Source organism: Colobus angolensis, unplaced genomic scaffold, assembly GCF_000951035.1.
Source record: "Colobus angolensis palliatus isolate OR3802 unplaced genomic scaffold, Cang.pa_1.0 Scaffold236, whole genome shotgun sequence".
In the NCBI taxonomy this organism is placed as follows: domain Eukaryota; kingdom Metazoa; phylum Chordata; class Mammalia; order Primates; family Cercopithecidae; genus Colobus; species Colobus angolensis.
The window spans coordinates 979,741-994,398 of NW_012115555.1; the positions used below are offsets into that span (position 1 = coordinate 979,741).

At 52.5% G+C, this 14,658-nt stretch overlaps 3 protein-coding genes across 7 annotated transcripts in view; 2 read left to right on the plus strand and 1 right to left on the minus strand.

The window, feature by feature from the left end:
• PPT2 (palmitoyl-protein thioesterase 2) overlaps positions 1-1,337 on the plus strand; it is a 16,108-nt gene extending 14,771 nt beyond the window's left edge. For both annotated transcript variants that reach the window (XM_011944772.1, XM_011944771.1), the window contains exons 8-9: positions 836-890; positions 1,075-1,337. In XM_011944772.1, coding sequence (XP_011800162.1) covers positions 836-890; positions 1,075-1,218 — 199 coding nt within the window. In that variant the 3' untranslated portion in view covers positions 1,219-1,337. The remainder of the gene's footprint in view (positions 1-835; positions 891-1,074) is intronic.
• A 1,503-nt stretch (positions 1,338-2,840) lies between these two features.
• Positions 2,841-6,507, plus strand: EGFL8 (EGF-like-domain, multiple 8). 2 transcript variants are annotated; one of them, XM_011944793.1, is made up of 9 exons: positions 2,841-2,922; positions 4,372-4,500; positions 4,729-4,851; positions 4,932-5,041; positions 5,141-5,236; positions 5,318-5,488; positions 5,581-5,660; positions 5,734-5,887; positions 6,142-6,507. In XM_011944793.1, exons 2-9 carry the CDS (start codon positions 4,400-4,402, stop codon positions 6,186-6,188), a joined length of 882 nt encoding a protein of 293 aa, XP_011800183.1. In that variant the 5' UTR covers positions 2,841-2,922; positions 4,372-4,399; the 3' UTR covers positions 6,189-6,507. The 2 variants fall into 2 exon arrangements, with proteins under 2 accessions (XP_011800183.1, XP_011800184.1); XM_011944794.1 differs by having other exon boundaries at positions 2,841-2,898; positions 6,142-6,503.
• AGPAT1 (1-acylglycerol-3-phosphate O-acyltransferase 1) overlaps positions 6,433-14,658 on the minus strand; it is a 10,078-nt gene continuing 1,852 nt past the window's right edge. For 2 of the 3 annotated variants that reach the window (XM_011944790.1, XM_011944792.1), the window contains exons 2-7: positions 9,515-9,723; positions 9,154-9,287; positions 8,646-8,821; positions 8,386-8,481; positions 8,187-8,259; positions 6,433-7,673 (exon numbers count right to left, since the gene is read on the minus strand). In XM_011944790.1, coding sequence (XP_011800180.1) covers positions 7,501-7,673; positions 8,187-8,259; positions 8,386-8,481; positions 8,646-8,821; positions 9,154-9,287; positions 9,515-9,714 — 852 coding nt within the window. In that variant the 5' untranslated portion in view covers positions 9,715-9,723 and the 3' untranslated portion in view covers positions 6,433-7,500. Of the gene's footprint in view, positions 7,674-8,186; positions 8,260-8,385; positions 8,482-8,645; positions 8,822-9,153; positions 9,288-9,514; positions 9,724-13,989; positions 14,322-14,658 lie in introns of those variants that run through there. The other variant, XM_011944789.1, reaches the window with a different exon arrangement.

Genomic DNA, 14,658 nt, shown 5'->3' on the forward strand with positions numbered 1-14,658 from the left:
GCCCAACTAATTTTGTATTTTTAGTAGAGATGGGGTTTCTCCATGTTGGCCAGGCTGGTCTTGAACTCCCGACCTCAGGTGATCCACCCTCCTCGGCCTCCCAAAGTGCTGGGATTACAGGCTTGAACCACCGCGCCCAACTAATTTTGTATTTTTAGTAGAGATGGGGTTTCACCATGTTGGCCAGGCTGGTCTTGAACTCCCGACCTCAGGTGATCTGCCGGCCTTGAGCTCCCGAAGTGCTAGGATTACAGGTGTGAGCCACCTCACCTGGCCAGTAATGCATTTTTGATGGGGTTTCTACAGAAGTGAGGTCGTATCTTCAGTGTATCAACTCATGAGATACATTATATCCAGTGAGATATTTTTGAGTGTCCTCCCTTGCTGCCTGTCTCCCCAGTAGGCCTTGAGTTCCTTTGGGACCTTGGCCCACCTTGATTTCTTCCTTTTTTTTTTCCTTTTTCCTTTCCTTTTTCTTTTCCTTTTTCCTTTCCTTTCCTTTTTGAGACGGGGGTCCCACTCTGTCACCCAGGCTGGAGTGCAGTGGCTTGATCTTGACTTACTGAGACCTCCACCTCCTGGGTTCAAGTAATTATCCTGCCTCAGCCTCTTGGGTAGCTGGGATTACAGGCACCTGCCACCATGCCCAGCTAATTTTTGTATTTTTAGTAGAGATGGGGTTTCACCATGTTGGACAGGCTGGTCTCGAACTCCTGGCCTCAGGTGATTTGCCTGCCTTGGCTTCCCAAAGTACTGCGATTATAGGCATGTGCCACTGAGCCCAGCCAGATTTTCTCCAGCTCTTCTGATAACCTCCCCACAAATCTCTTTGTAGCTTCTTTGGTTTCTATGATGCAAATGAGACGGTCCTGGAGATGGAGGAGCAACTGGTGAGCCCCCTGGGATTACTTCCCTTCCATCCACTGTCCCACCTTATTCCAGAGCCCTCTCTGTGACTCCTGAAGCTGAAGGGTTCACCCTGTGGGGAGGAGGTCCAGGATCCCAGCAGTAACTCACTTTGTCTCTCCTTGTGTCTCTCTTCCATTCTTCCATGCCCCTTTGACCACCTTGAAGGTTTATCTGCGGGATTCTTTTGGGTTGAAGACTCTATTGGCCCGGGGGGCCATAGTGAGGTGTCCGATGGCCGGGATCTCCCACACAGCCTGGCACTCCAACCGTACCCTTTATGAGACCTGCATTGAACCTTGGCTCTCCTGAGGATATATTCAGGGGTCCCCAGGAACTCCTCAGTCCAGAGACCAAGTGATGGCCTTGGAAAGCAGATGTCAGGCTTTGGTGTGCCTGTGACCACCTCATTGCTCCCATATTATCCCCCACCAACCTGGCCTCCCAGAACCCCCTTCCTCTGCTCCTCCGTGAATGACAAGTCCAGGCCTCCCCTACCTCATGTCTTCTCATTTGGGGGATTGCTCTGTGCTCTCCCTTTCTCTCAAGGCCGAAGTTGGGAAGTGAGAAACCATGTTTTTAACTTGTGGCTGCTTTTGCTGCTGCTGCTCCTCCGTATCTGGCTGTATGGGAGGAGAACCCACCCCCTGCCCACCACAGGGGTCTCCTTCCAGGCCACTCAGGACATTTTTAGCTTCTCTTCTCCCCATGTTCCCTTTTTTCTCTGAAGTCCCCTGTCATCAGCCCTCCTAATCCCTAAGAGAGACTACCCATGAGAGTGGGGTTCTGAGGCTCCCCTATGGGGACAGTTCCATTTTTGAAGTGTCAGTGTTGGGGAATATCTGTGGCCTGTGAGGCCCATCTCAGGTTTGGGGATCCCCCAGTCCCTATGATCAGTGTTGGAGTACCCCCCTGGGAGAGCCCAGTTTCTTTGAGGCCCCAGGCCCTCTTTTAACTACCCTTGAATGGGTGTTACCCCTGTATTTATGGAAATAAAGTTCCATTTCCTCAGTGTGACGTGGCTCATTTCCAGGTGGAGGGGACCTGGCTCCCCAAGGAGGGTGGGGACGGAGCCTGAGGCCTGGGTGCCCAGATGCCTGGTCTAGGGTGGGGACCCCCTTGGTGTTTCCGCTCTCTCTCAATGCCCATTCTTTGTGGGTTCCTGATTCTCTGTGGGTTCTTTCCTGCTGAAGACAATTCTTTTCCTCTCCCAGTCCCCAAGACTGGGGGGTTAAGCTCAGGGCTCCAGTGGTTTGGGCCTCAGCCTCATGGGTGGAATGCGCCTGCCACCCCCAGGCTAGACGAGGGGGCAGAGGGTCAGGGTGGGCATTTTTTGTGCCCCTTTTGAGCTTTGTGGGCCAGAGCTGGGTGTAGGGCTGGACAATGAGCCTCCTCTTCCTTGAAAGAAGGAATTTTGGCTGAGACAATAGGGCCCTGTCTGCTCTGGCATGGGGGGTGGTGGCTGACTCAATTCTGCTCCCCCTAAGCCCTAACAAATGTCCTCAAGAGAGGGGGACAGTTTTCCCCTTGGTGCCCTGGGCTGCCCCCCTGGCCCTTTGTGACGACTTGCCCTTCTAGCTTTCCTCAGCTGATCTTGCTTTTTCTCCCATAACCTGACCTGCTTTGTTCCCTGCAGCTGTTTCTCTGCCCCCTAACTCTCCCCTAGTCTGTGTTGGGTTGAAGGGGGTACTGGTGGTGTTACAGAGCTTGTAGCTTCTGATTTGGGGAGTCCAGAAATAGGGGCCTCAGAGGGTTGGAAAGAGACTTCTAGGTTGCCCTTTGCTGGGGTGAGGATGAGGGTGGTGGGACTTGACCCTACTGAGCTGACCCTGCTGGAGCTAAGGAGGAGGCTTGTGGGAGGGGGCAGGAATGGGAGGACTCTCTGGCCCAGCCCCTCCTCTCCTTCTTAGCCTGCCAGGCCCACCCACCAGTCTGAGCTGCTTCTGCTGAGGCTGGTCTGCCTGAAGCCTCCCAGGAGAAAGGAGAAGCCAGGTGGGAATGGAGAGAGAGAGGAAGGCAGGTGGGGAGAGAATTTCAATGGGGAAAGAGTGGGGTTTACTCAGAGACTTAGGGTGGGCATGAGTTGAGGGGTTTTTTGTTGGAGCAAGGGATGTGCATTTAGGGCATATGTGATGGTGTGGGTGTGTGAGGGGAGTAGCAGTGTGTGAAAGGTGCGGAGTTTCCAGGTGCTTGGTTTATGTGTATGGTGTGAGGGTATATAGCTAGGGTTTTTTTGTTTTTTGTTTTTTTTTTTGAGATGGAGTTTTGTTCTGTCACCCAGGCTAGAGTACAGTGGCATGATCTTGGTTCACTGCAACCTCTGCCTCCCCGGTTCAAGTGATTCTCCTGCCTCAGCCTCCCAAGTAGCTGGGATTACAGGCACCCAACACCACGCCCAGCTAATTTTTTGTATTTTTAGTAGAGATGGGGTTTCACCATCTTGGCCAGGCTGATCTCGAACTCCTGACCTCATGATCCACCCGTCTCGGCCTCCCAAAGTGCTGGGATTACAGGCATGAGCCACCATGCCCAGTCAGCGAGGGTTTTGAAGGTATGAAGTTATAAGAGGGCATGTTAAAGACAGAAGGGTCGGCTGTGCATGGTGGCTCATACCTGTAATCCCAGCACTTTGGGAGGCCAAGGCGGGTAGATCACCTGAGGTTGGGAGTTCAAGACCAGCATGACCAGCATGGAGAAACCCTGTCTCTACTAAAGAAAAAAACAAAACAAAAAAATAAATAAAACAGGATCACAAGGTCAGGAGATTGAAACCATCCTGGCTAACATGGTGAAACCCCGTCTCTACTAAAAATAATAATAATAAAAAAAAGCTGGGCGCGGTGGCAGGCGCCTGTAGTCCCAGCTACTCGGGAGGCTGAGGCAGGAGAGTGGCATAAGCGCGGGAGGCGGAGCTTGCAGTGAGCCGAGATCATGCCACTGCCCTCCAGCCTGGGCGACAGAGCAAGACCTGTCTCAAAAAAAAAAAAAAAAAAATTTGCCAGGCGTGGTGGCGCATGCCTGTAAACCCAGATACTTGGGAGGCTGAGGCAGGAGAATCACTTGAACCTGGGAGGCGGAGGTTGCGGTGAGCCGAGATCGTACCATTGCACTCCAGCCTGGGCAATAAGAGCGAAACTCCTTAAAAAAAATAAAAGACAGGAGGGTCATAAGGGGAGGGTTGACTGTGTGTCCCTCCAGGTTGTGCAGAGGGGATTAGAAGTAGGTTAGAGGGGAGGTGGTGGGAGTGTGCTGGGGGCTTTTATGATGCTCAATGGATCGTGATATGCTAAGGATAGGATAGCATTGGGTTGTACACACAGGTGTAGGCAGTTCTGGTGGCTAATATGTAAAAATGAATGTCCTGACTCCCTTAGAGGGCACCTGCAGAGTGCCCTTGGAGGGACTAGTGCTGGAGAAATTAATAGGAGAGGGGACGGACATCCATTACCCTTTTCTTGCCTGCAGCCTGTAGGGTCCAGCGTCAAAGAGAATCATGGGGTCCAGGGCTGAGCTGTGGACTCTCTTAGGCGGATTCTCCTTCCTCCTGCTACTGATATCAGGCGAGGGGACCAAGGGTGGATTCCTCAGAGAGAGGTGACAACAGAGGGGGTGGGACCCGGGTGAGCTCTTCTCGGTAGCCTTCTGTTGGGGATGGGGCTTGACAGGAGGCAAAACTTAATTGAAAGTTTAGAATGGGGGTGAGAGGCTGTCATCTGGAGGGAGAGCGGGGCCTCAGTAGCCTCTTGAGGGAAGTGGGACTCCTGGCTCCCCAGGGCCTGGCCTACTCAATCTCTTCCACCTCATCCTCTGGCATGGAGGCAGTCAGGGAGTCTGCTCCAAGCAGACACTGGTGGTTCCGCTCCGCTATAACGAGTCCTACAGCCAACCAGTGTACAAGCCCTACCTGACCTTGTGCGCTGGGAGGCGCATCTGCAGCACTTACAGGTGAGGGATGGGGAGATGGGACCCCAAGAACCCCGACCAGGACCCGTACTCAGGGTCCTGAGCCAGGCGCTGTGTTCCAGGACCACGTACCGCGTTACGTGGCGGGAGGTGAGGCGGGAGGTGCAGCAGACCCATGCAGTGTGCTGCCAGGGCTGGAAGAAGCGGCACCCAGGGGCGCTCACCTGTGAAGGTGAGGCTGGGTCTTCCAGGCCTTGCGGGGAGGCGCGCCCCACGGAGCTGGAGAGCTGGGTCATCGGTTCGAGACTGAACCCCACTTCTCTGTCTGCAGCCATCTGCGCCAAGCCTTGCCAGAATGGAGGCGTCTGCGTTAGGCCTGACCAGTGCGAGTGCGCCCCCGGCTGGGGAGGGAAGCACTGTCATGTGGGTGAGTCAGCTTGTCCTCCCCACCTATTCTGGCACTTTCCCCCGCCCCCTCTCTCAGCCCCTTCCTCTTTTCGGTAACTAGACGTGGATGAATGTAGGACCGGCATCACCCTCTGCTCGCACCGTTGTCTTAACACGGCAGGCAGCTTCACCTGCGGCTGCCCGCACGACCTAGTGCTAGGCCTGGACGGGCGCACCTGCGCGGAGGGGTCCCCAGAACCCCCAACCAGTGCCAGCATACTCAGCGTGGCCGGTGAGCGGGCAGGAATACAGGCCACCGGGGGAACCTGGGACAGGCGTCCAGACTCGGGCAGTGGTTATGTTCTTGGTCTTCTTTGTCCCTAGTTCGGGAGGCGGAAAAAGACGAGCGCGCTCTGAAGCGGGAGATTCGCGAGCTGCGAGGGCGCCTGGAGCGGCTGGAGCAGGTAAGCTAAGCCTGCTGGGTGGGGCGAGGCCAGAGGTCACTATCAATACCCTGAGGCATCTCTTCCTTTGTAGTGGGCCAGTCAGGCTGGGGCCTGGGTCCGAGCGGTGCTGCCCATGCCGCCTGAAGAGCTGCAGCCAGAACAGGTGGCTGAGCTGTGGGGCCGGGGTGACCGCATCGAATCTCTCAGCGACCAGGTGCTGCTGCTGGAGGAGAGGCTAGGTGCCTGTGAGTCCTCACATTCCTCCCACCTTGACTTCTATTCCCCAACTTTCCCCAAGACCCCTCCCCATTCAAGCATTCCCTCTTTTCTCCAAGCCCCCTCTCCAACATTCACTGTTCTCATGCTTCTCCACTTCACCATCGTTCTCTTCTGAAATCCTGTCCCCAGCCCAATAGTTTCACTTACTCTTTGGTGAGAGTGGCAGCGTAGTCCACTCCAGGCTGACCACAGCCACTGTGTCTGCCATGTCATTAACCAGGCTCCTGTGAGGACAACAGCCTGGGCCCTGGCCTCAACCATCGATAAGAAGCCTCTACAGCACCCCTAATTTATACAGAAGCCAGACCCACTAATCCTCTGGGATTGGCCGACTGTGAGCTGCAGATAAGGCTATCAAAGAGCAATGAACAATGGAAACTTCAGAGAGCTGAAGAAAGGGGGAGGCCTGTGTTCTTGGTCCATCCCTGAGTCTTCTGGCTGGGGGCAGGTTGCCTGGGCAAGAACTGCTTCTTCGATTCCTTAACAAATGCAACCACCAAGCACCCAGATCTTTCTCTCTCTCTCTTTATTTTCAGTTTTTTGCTGTTATCCAGATAATTAATAAAAACCAACCACGCAAAACTGGGTCCCACCCTCTCCTTTTGCTCCCAGCCTACCTCCCCAGTTGTGGGAACAGGTCTGGAGCGAGAGGCAGGGAGTGGCTAATGCCACCGGGAAGAAATGAAAACTGGCTCAGAGAAGGGGAAGCCTCAACAGAAAAAGAAATAAATTAAAAGCCCTCTTATCCCCTCCAGCCAGGGTTCGTTCCTTTCCCCAACTCCCCAGGGGGCAGAAGTGAGCGCAGCACCTGATGTCTGCTTCTTCCCCTTGTGTCTGGTGAAATGGTGCAGCAGGGCTGCAGGGGGCTGAGTGGGGTCAGGTCCACTGAAGAACTGTACCATGGGGACAAAGAAAACCAGAAATGTGGAGACTGAACTGGTATCCCAGAGAGTACACAACCCTGGGCATCTGGGCAAGGGCAGGCATGAGACCTCTGAATTAGAAGGGTCCAGCCCCCACTGACGGGAGGCTACACTGGGAGGGAAGGTGAAGGTGTTGAGGAAAGCTCCCAGGATGAGCCTGGGAGGACTGCTCCAGGTATCAGCTTCCAGCCACAGGGCGAGAAGTCCTCCTCACATGGATGAGTCCATTGAATCCATGGACTTTGGGGTGGGGGAGAATTGTTCCACAGAATGGATGAGTCCACTGGCCAATGTGGAGTAGAGGGGGAGAGAAGACCACACAGGAAGAGACTCCACTGGGGATGGAATGTTCCCCACCCTTGTGTAGGCTGAGTCACTGGAGATGAGGGGGAGGCAACTGTCCCACAGACAAGACAGTAGGAGGTGGGGGTCAAGAGTGGAGACTGCACCGAGGCAGGAGTCCAGGGATGGGGCCAAGAGGGGGCAGGAGTGGCGCTGTATCCACATTCACTTCAGAAGTTGAAGATTCCAAAGAGGAGAATAAGTGGGGAGAGAGGAGACAAGGAAGAAGGTTTGGCCCTGCTTCGGGGCCCTCTGGGTGGGTAGGTGTGGGGAAGAAGATGGGGACAGATGGGAGGAGAGGTCAGAGCCAGGGTTCACCCACCCCCGCCAGGCTTCTTCAGATAGTCACCACCACCCCGGCCATCGGTGGAGATTTCCCGGAAAACAGTGAGCATGGAGTGCCGGACTCTGTCAGCCAGAGCTGGGACGTCATCTGGTGTCAGCCCTTCTGTGGGCACTGGGGGCAGCACCCGCACCTGACATTGTCCTGGGGCAAGGGGAGCACCATCATGGCCTGTCCACCCAGGTCTTTGCCCACAGGTGGGGCCCAGCTTCTGAGTGATACTCTTCCTCAACCTTTCAGTTCTCTTCCCCCAACCCTGGACAACCATCCCTGGGCTTGCCAGCTGCCACTTCTAAGGCCCTTCTATACAAAGCCTTCTCCAATCCCCAGACCAGACATCTCCTCAGCACCCCTCCAGGCCCCCTCCTCTGGGTTTGGCATTTACTGCTGAATGAGTGTTATTCATTACAGCTTTGTGCACACAGGCCTTATCTTTCCTGCTAGATTAGTAACAGCCTCTCTTGGTGGGACCAAGTGCTACCCACCTGGCAGGGTATGGTGGGTGCTTCGTAAAGACTTATTGGCTGCTGTGGGGTTAAACTAGATGACCGTGTGGACATCTCATGGCTCTGACACTGAATGATCCCCCTGCCTCACAGGGATGTCCTCCCAGCCTCTCTGGACACACCTGACCCCAGAACTGCTCAAAGCCCTCACCCGAGGTGAAGCGGCGCTCCTTCTTGCAGTAGAAGTCTTGGTAGGAGGACATGACTATGGGGACAATGGGAACCTGGGGAAGGAGTAAAGCAGGTCAGTCCACAGCTCTCTTCTGAGACTCCTACAAGAAGCCCCTGCCCAGAGATGAGGGAATAGTGGGGCTGGGCAACTGAGTAGCAGAACAGGGAGCAGTAGTCACCTGGGCCTGCACTGCAAGATGGAAGGCGCCACGTTTGAAGGGCAGCATGGAGCCGTTGTGGTTTCTCGTTCCCTCAGGAAACACCCAGACCCTCACCTGGGGGAGAAAGAAGGTCAAGGAAGACAAACACATATGGAGGAGTCAGAGTAGGTGTGATGTTATAATGGGACCTCTGAGGCCCACTGGCCCTGCATATCAGTTTATTTACAACCGTTCTACTTTCTATCCCTCCAATCCTCCATTTCCCCAGGATGACTCACGTCCTGGGTGAGCAGGGTCTGGGCGACCTCAGACATGACACTGATGGCATCCCCCGTGCGCTTCCGGTCGATGAAGATGACTCCTGCCAGCCAGCAGGCCAGCCCGGCAGAGCCAGCCCACAGTAGCTCACGCTTGGCAATGGGCACACAGCGGCCTGGCAGCACTTCCATCATCCCTTGGGCAGGGTGGGGGTGGGTGAGGATTCGGGTGGAGGCAGAGTGTCACAGAAAGCAACCCACCTCACCCAGATCATCACCCACTCTGGCAGGGACTGGAGGTGGAGGAGACTAGGCAGGGGGAGCCCCAAGTGAAGGAAAAGGTGACCAAAGGTGTATGTACCCTGTTTATGAGGGCAGTTCTACCCAGGGAATGAAGGCCTGAGAGGGAGACAAAGGGGTAATGTCCCAGAGGAAGGAGAACTGAGGATCTCAAGGAGAAGATATTCTAGGGAAGGTTCCAGGAGGGGAGGCACGGCTGGGGGAGGTGTGCCCTGTGGTGGGGTCTCACCAAGCAGATCGAGGGAGCTCTGGTGGTTGGAGACAACAACATAGGGCTGTGAGGGAGGGAAGTGGTGAGCCCCTCGCACCTCCACTCGGATCCCGTACAGGTATTTGATGTGGAGCAGCATTAGACGCAAGATCCTGTGGGGTCACGGCAAGGGGTCCCAGTGGGATCCATTGATGTCCATCTGCATGCCTCAGCTCCCCCCAACCCTACTGTCTTTCTGACCACCTTTGCAGTCCTCTCCCCATTCCCTGTCTCTGGTCTCTCTCAGTCTTTTCTACACACACCATGCCCCCTTCCCCCAATCCACTACTTGCTTTGTACCCTTAGGTTCCCTCATTGCCCAAGACCCCTTGCCCCTCACTTCATATTCTCAACGTTGCGTCCTCGCACAGCACACACAGGGATGGCGAGCACAGCCAGGAAGAGGATCCAGCCATTGTAGAAGGCCATCTTGAAGAAGTACTTGGCACTGGGGCTGCAGAACCACAGGGTGGGCAGCAGGAAGAGCAGCAGCAGGAAGAGCAGCAGCAGCAGCATCCATGCCCCTGGCCACAACTCCATTCTGGCCACCTGCAGGGGATGGGGCAAGGGACAATCAGCCTGGTTTCTGGAGGACAGTGGGGTAGGCAAGGCACAGAAGGCAGGGTTGGGGACTGGTGCTATGAGGACAAGGGCAAGAGAAACAAGCTGGGGCAGGGTTCCCATTGAAACCTTCCCAGGAAGCCTCTCTAGGATGAGGGTGGTGAAGATAGAGCTCAGGACTGCTCTCCGATTCCTCTTCCCGAAGGCTCCAGATATATTCAGACAAGAGACACAAGACATGGACATCTACAACTCACAGATACCTCATAATAAATGACAATAAGAATGATAGCTAACACTTGTAGCTGGTAAGGGTCTTATAATGGTCTATACTTGTGCCGTCCAAGAAGGTAGCCACCATCTACATGTGGCTACTGAGCACTTGAAATGCAGCTAGTCTGAACTGAGGTGTGCTGGAAATGTAAAATACACATCATATTTCAAAGACTGAATAAAAAACAAAAAGTAACATATCCCATTATTAATCTTTTATACTGACTATATTTTGAAATTATAATCTTGGGCCGGGCGCGGTGGCTCACGCCTGTAATCCCAGCACTTTGGGAGGCCGAGGCGGGTGGATCACGAGGTCAGGAGTTCAGGACCAGCCTGAACAACATAGTGAAACCCCGTCTCTACTAAAAATACAAAAATTAGCCGGGCCTGTTGGCGCATGCCTGTAATCCCAGCTACTTGAGAATTGCTTGAACCCGGGAGGTGGAGGTTGCAGTGAGCCCAGATCACACCATTGTACTCCAGCCTGGGCAACAGAGTGAGACTTTGTCTTAAAAAAAAAAAAAAAAAGAGAAAAAAAATATAATCTTTTAGATGTATCAGATTCAAGAAAATATATTACTAAAATTAATTTCACTTTTTGCCTTGTAAAAACGTGGCTACCATAAAAAAATTATTTACGTGGCTTGCATTATATTTCTGTAGAACAGCACTGGTCTATACATTAAGTTAAACTCTTAAAATGATCCATACAATAGTCTAGAAAGTACTATTATTATTTACATTTTATAGGAAATAGGCCCAGAGAGGCTAAATAACTTACCTGAGATCATACAGCTCCCGAGTTAAATCTAAGCCGCCTGTGTTCCTAACCACTCGGTTACGCTGACACTGGTATGTACTGCATATACATATACGAACACAGCACCCAGCATATACGGTGACTGTGACAGAACACCCACAGCCATATACCCAGGGGCCAAAGGGCAAGATTAAAAGTTCATGTCACTAATGCCAACACAGCCATACAAAGACTAACATGTTCACACACAGACACAAATTTATAATTACACCCAGTGACAGATAAAAGAATGTAAACGCATAACTAGAAAAATCCCTCTCCACCCAGGCAGCTCCCCCATTCCTAGGTAGACTTATGGACATACCTGGAACAGCTACAAAGACCAATCCTACCTCCACACAGGCAAATGAATCCAACCACCCTTTCCCTTCCTTCTAGTGACACTTTGCGTGGGCAGGTACAGTGTGTAAGGCCTCACCAAGTGAAAAATGGAGGGCAGGGAGTAAAGAGGACATAACAGCACTTGCCCTGGGAGAGGAAAGGGCTCAAGAGGAAGAGGGGCAGGAACACAGAACCTGTGTTCTAGGTTCTTCCTCCTTCCTCCACTCTGCCCCACTGTTGGGGGCAGGGTAACAATTCACAAAAAGGGTGTACAGGCAAATACCTGTCATTCCTACTGAGGCCACAGGCACTGTCTTCCCATGACGGGAAGGGCTATGCTCAAAGGTAAGCCTATTGCCAAGTGAGAAGGTAACAGGCAACAGAGGAAACAGGAGACTCTGTCAGTTGGAATACTGTAGGCTTTCTGAGCTGCTCCATCCCACTGCCCCTACAAGTTCAGAACAGCATCATTTCTCCCCTGAACTATGTGGACTAGGCTCCTAACTCCCTCCAATCCATCTTCCATGTAGCAACCACAGAGATTTTTCTGTTAACACAAATTATTTTTCTGAAACCCAGAGCATTTCCCTGTCTTGCCTAAAGGTTCTTCTTGACAAGTTGACTTCTGCTTACATCTTCGACCACATCCTCACAAAACTCTTTTTGTCCCAGTCAAACTGATTCACTTCAGTTCCTCAGACATGATCTTTCACGCTTCCGCACCTTGAACATGCTGTTCCCTTTGGCTGGAATGCCCGGATCTTTTCCTGCCTCACACAGCTCAGTGTCACCTTTTGGAGGGCTGCCCGAACCCCTCCAGGCCTGTGCTTTCATTACACTTTTATCTTGACCAGTGGGTCTTGAAGTGTAGAAATGCAAATTATTAGACTTCACCCCAGATCTACTGAATCAGAAATTCTGGGCATTAGGTCCAGCAATCTATTTTTCTTTTTCTCACTCAGGCTGGTTTTGAACTCCTGGCCTCAGGCGATCCTCCTGCCTCAGCCTTCCAAACTGTTGGGGTTACAGGTGTGAGCCATCGTGGCTGGTTAGCAATCTGTATTTTAACAAGCCCTCTGGTGAGTCTGATGTGCGCTTGAATTTAAGAACCACTGATCTTGACAACACACTATGTGTTGACTGGCATTTTTGTTTCCCTCCTTAGGCTGTAAGCAGCTTAAGGACAGGGACTCTGTCTTATCTCCAATACCAGGACAATAGGAGATGGAGTAGGTGCTCAACAAACACTTTCTGAACAGATTCTAAGGCTGTATAAACACCCACAGAGCCACAACTAATGATAGAGATGGTGGTTCTGATCACAAATTAGATAGTTACCCTCTTGAGTAGTACTGACTACTAAAAGAAAAGTCACTGAGAAAGTAACGAACACACGAAGCCTAATGGTAACTGACTCTGAATAGATACATGCAATACATGGCCATAATGAAGGCAGAGTAACAATAATCAAGAAGAGGTCATCTCAGAAGAGAAATGTACAGAATGGGATCAACATGCCACAGGGAAAGATGCTGCTCTCCTCAAATGTGTGCCAACAGTGAAAAGAATGGAAGATAATGTCCATAAATAACAACGATGGGGTTCACAGCAGGATTGACCCTGTGACATGTATTGAGCTCATGGACACAGACTGTACACAGTCACTGGAAAGATAATGTTTGTGTAGAGAGGTATGGGCCAGGGAGGTCACCAAGGTAAGGCATGCAGGATGGTTCTTTGCAGACCTGGAGACCCAGTTACCTTCTTTTCTAACACTTGATATTAAGTGACCCTCTCTGGAGAACAAAAGTCCAAAGATTTAGAAATGCAATGGAGGGCCAAATTTAATAAGCATACGGTTCATAAAATACACTGATGATAAATTTATAACACACATTCTATGGTCCTGTTACATCACTGTATCGTGCAAAGGGGCATACACATGTGTTCTGTGAACTGTGACTGGGAAAACACAGCAAACAGGCCAACTGAGTCAGACGTTGAGAGTGTAGGCTATTCAAGCCGAGCCATGGGATCCCACATATGAAGACTACTGCAAATGGTAGGACCACAGACATGTCAGCCAAAGCAAAATAAGGTATATAACCTTCACATGCTGAAATAAACATGCCAAAATATAAAACGTGCAAGTAACAGGAAACTGTAAAACAGGTGCAATATATGAAAACTCACACACATGCGGTACTTGAACATGTCAAAACTGGATGTGAGACATGAACAGAGAATGGGCAATTCTGATGGAAAATAACACACCATTTCTACACAGCCTATGGAGAGCATTGGGACAACCTAGTTGCACACAAGCCATTAAACATGTCAAAGGCACACAGACTCAATGTAGAAAACATGGCTCCCATAAGGCATTTGTGTGTAAGGTCCAGCAGTGTGGAAGGCCACTGAGAAACAAGAGGTCCTGTGCCTAGATGGAAACAGAGGGGCCTAAGGGTATTCCTAAGAGGCAAATTCTGCTGGCTTTCTCCCCTCATGACCCCCGCAAGAGTCATGTGGGGTCAAAGGGCAAGAAAAGGAATTGGGGAAGGTGTAGGGAATTCCCTCTCCAGGATTCCCTGTGCACACTCCCAGTCCCAAATTCACAAGGGTTTCCATTTCTCCCCCTCCCGTGTCTCTTCCATCCTTCCTCCCTCTCAGGTCCCCTCTCCTATACCCAGCAACCCTCTTCCCAGTCGGCCCCTCTTCTTTCCCCAGCAACCCTCTCCCCCAGTCGGCCCTCCCAGACCCAATCTCTCCCCTTCCCCTCATCCTAGTCGCTTTCAGCACCCTCTTCCCTCCTCCTCCCATCCCTTTCCCGCCCACACCTCAGTGGGGTGGGGGGCCTGGGGGGCTGGCCCCCTCCCCAGCCAGGCTGCGGCAGCGGTGGTGGCGGATGGCTGTGTCTCTGTCTCTGTCGGGGTGTCGGTGCCAAGGGGGCGACGGGATTTGGGGGTGTCCTAGCCCCGGCCGATGGAGGGGAGGTGGGAGTGGGAGGTTGGGCCCATAGCGGTAGGAATGGTGGGGGGTTGTCCCCCCAGCACCCTCCCTCCCTCCCTCCCTTTCTGCTGTCTTTCGGAGGGCTGGGGCTTCTGCTGCCGCTATTCCCCCCCCCCACCCCTCCCCAACGCCTGCTGGTTTCCGGGGCCGGCCAGGAAGTGGAGGGCGGTGATGGGCAGCCTGTTTTGCCAATCGTCTCCCAGAAACTCAGGCATCTCCTCCCCATGTCTACCAGTGTACTCTTGCGAGCCCCGCCCCAGGAGAGCTCAGCCGGGCCCTCCCTCTGCCTTTGCCCCCATCTCTGGCTCCAGCTGCATCTTTTTTTTTCTCTAACTCCCTTTGAGTTCTGGATCCCCTGGTGCTGTATTCCTCCTTCGGCACATTCCTTCCTTTATTCTCCATCAGCTCTCTTTTAACTGCCACTTTTACTTGGTCTCTTTTTTTCTCAACTCCGGTTATCTGCTGCTTATTCCCCGTAACTATTCTTTTTTTTTTTT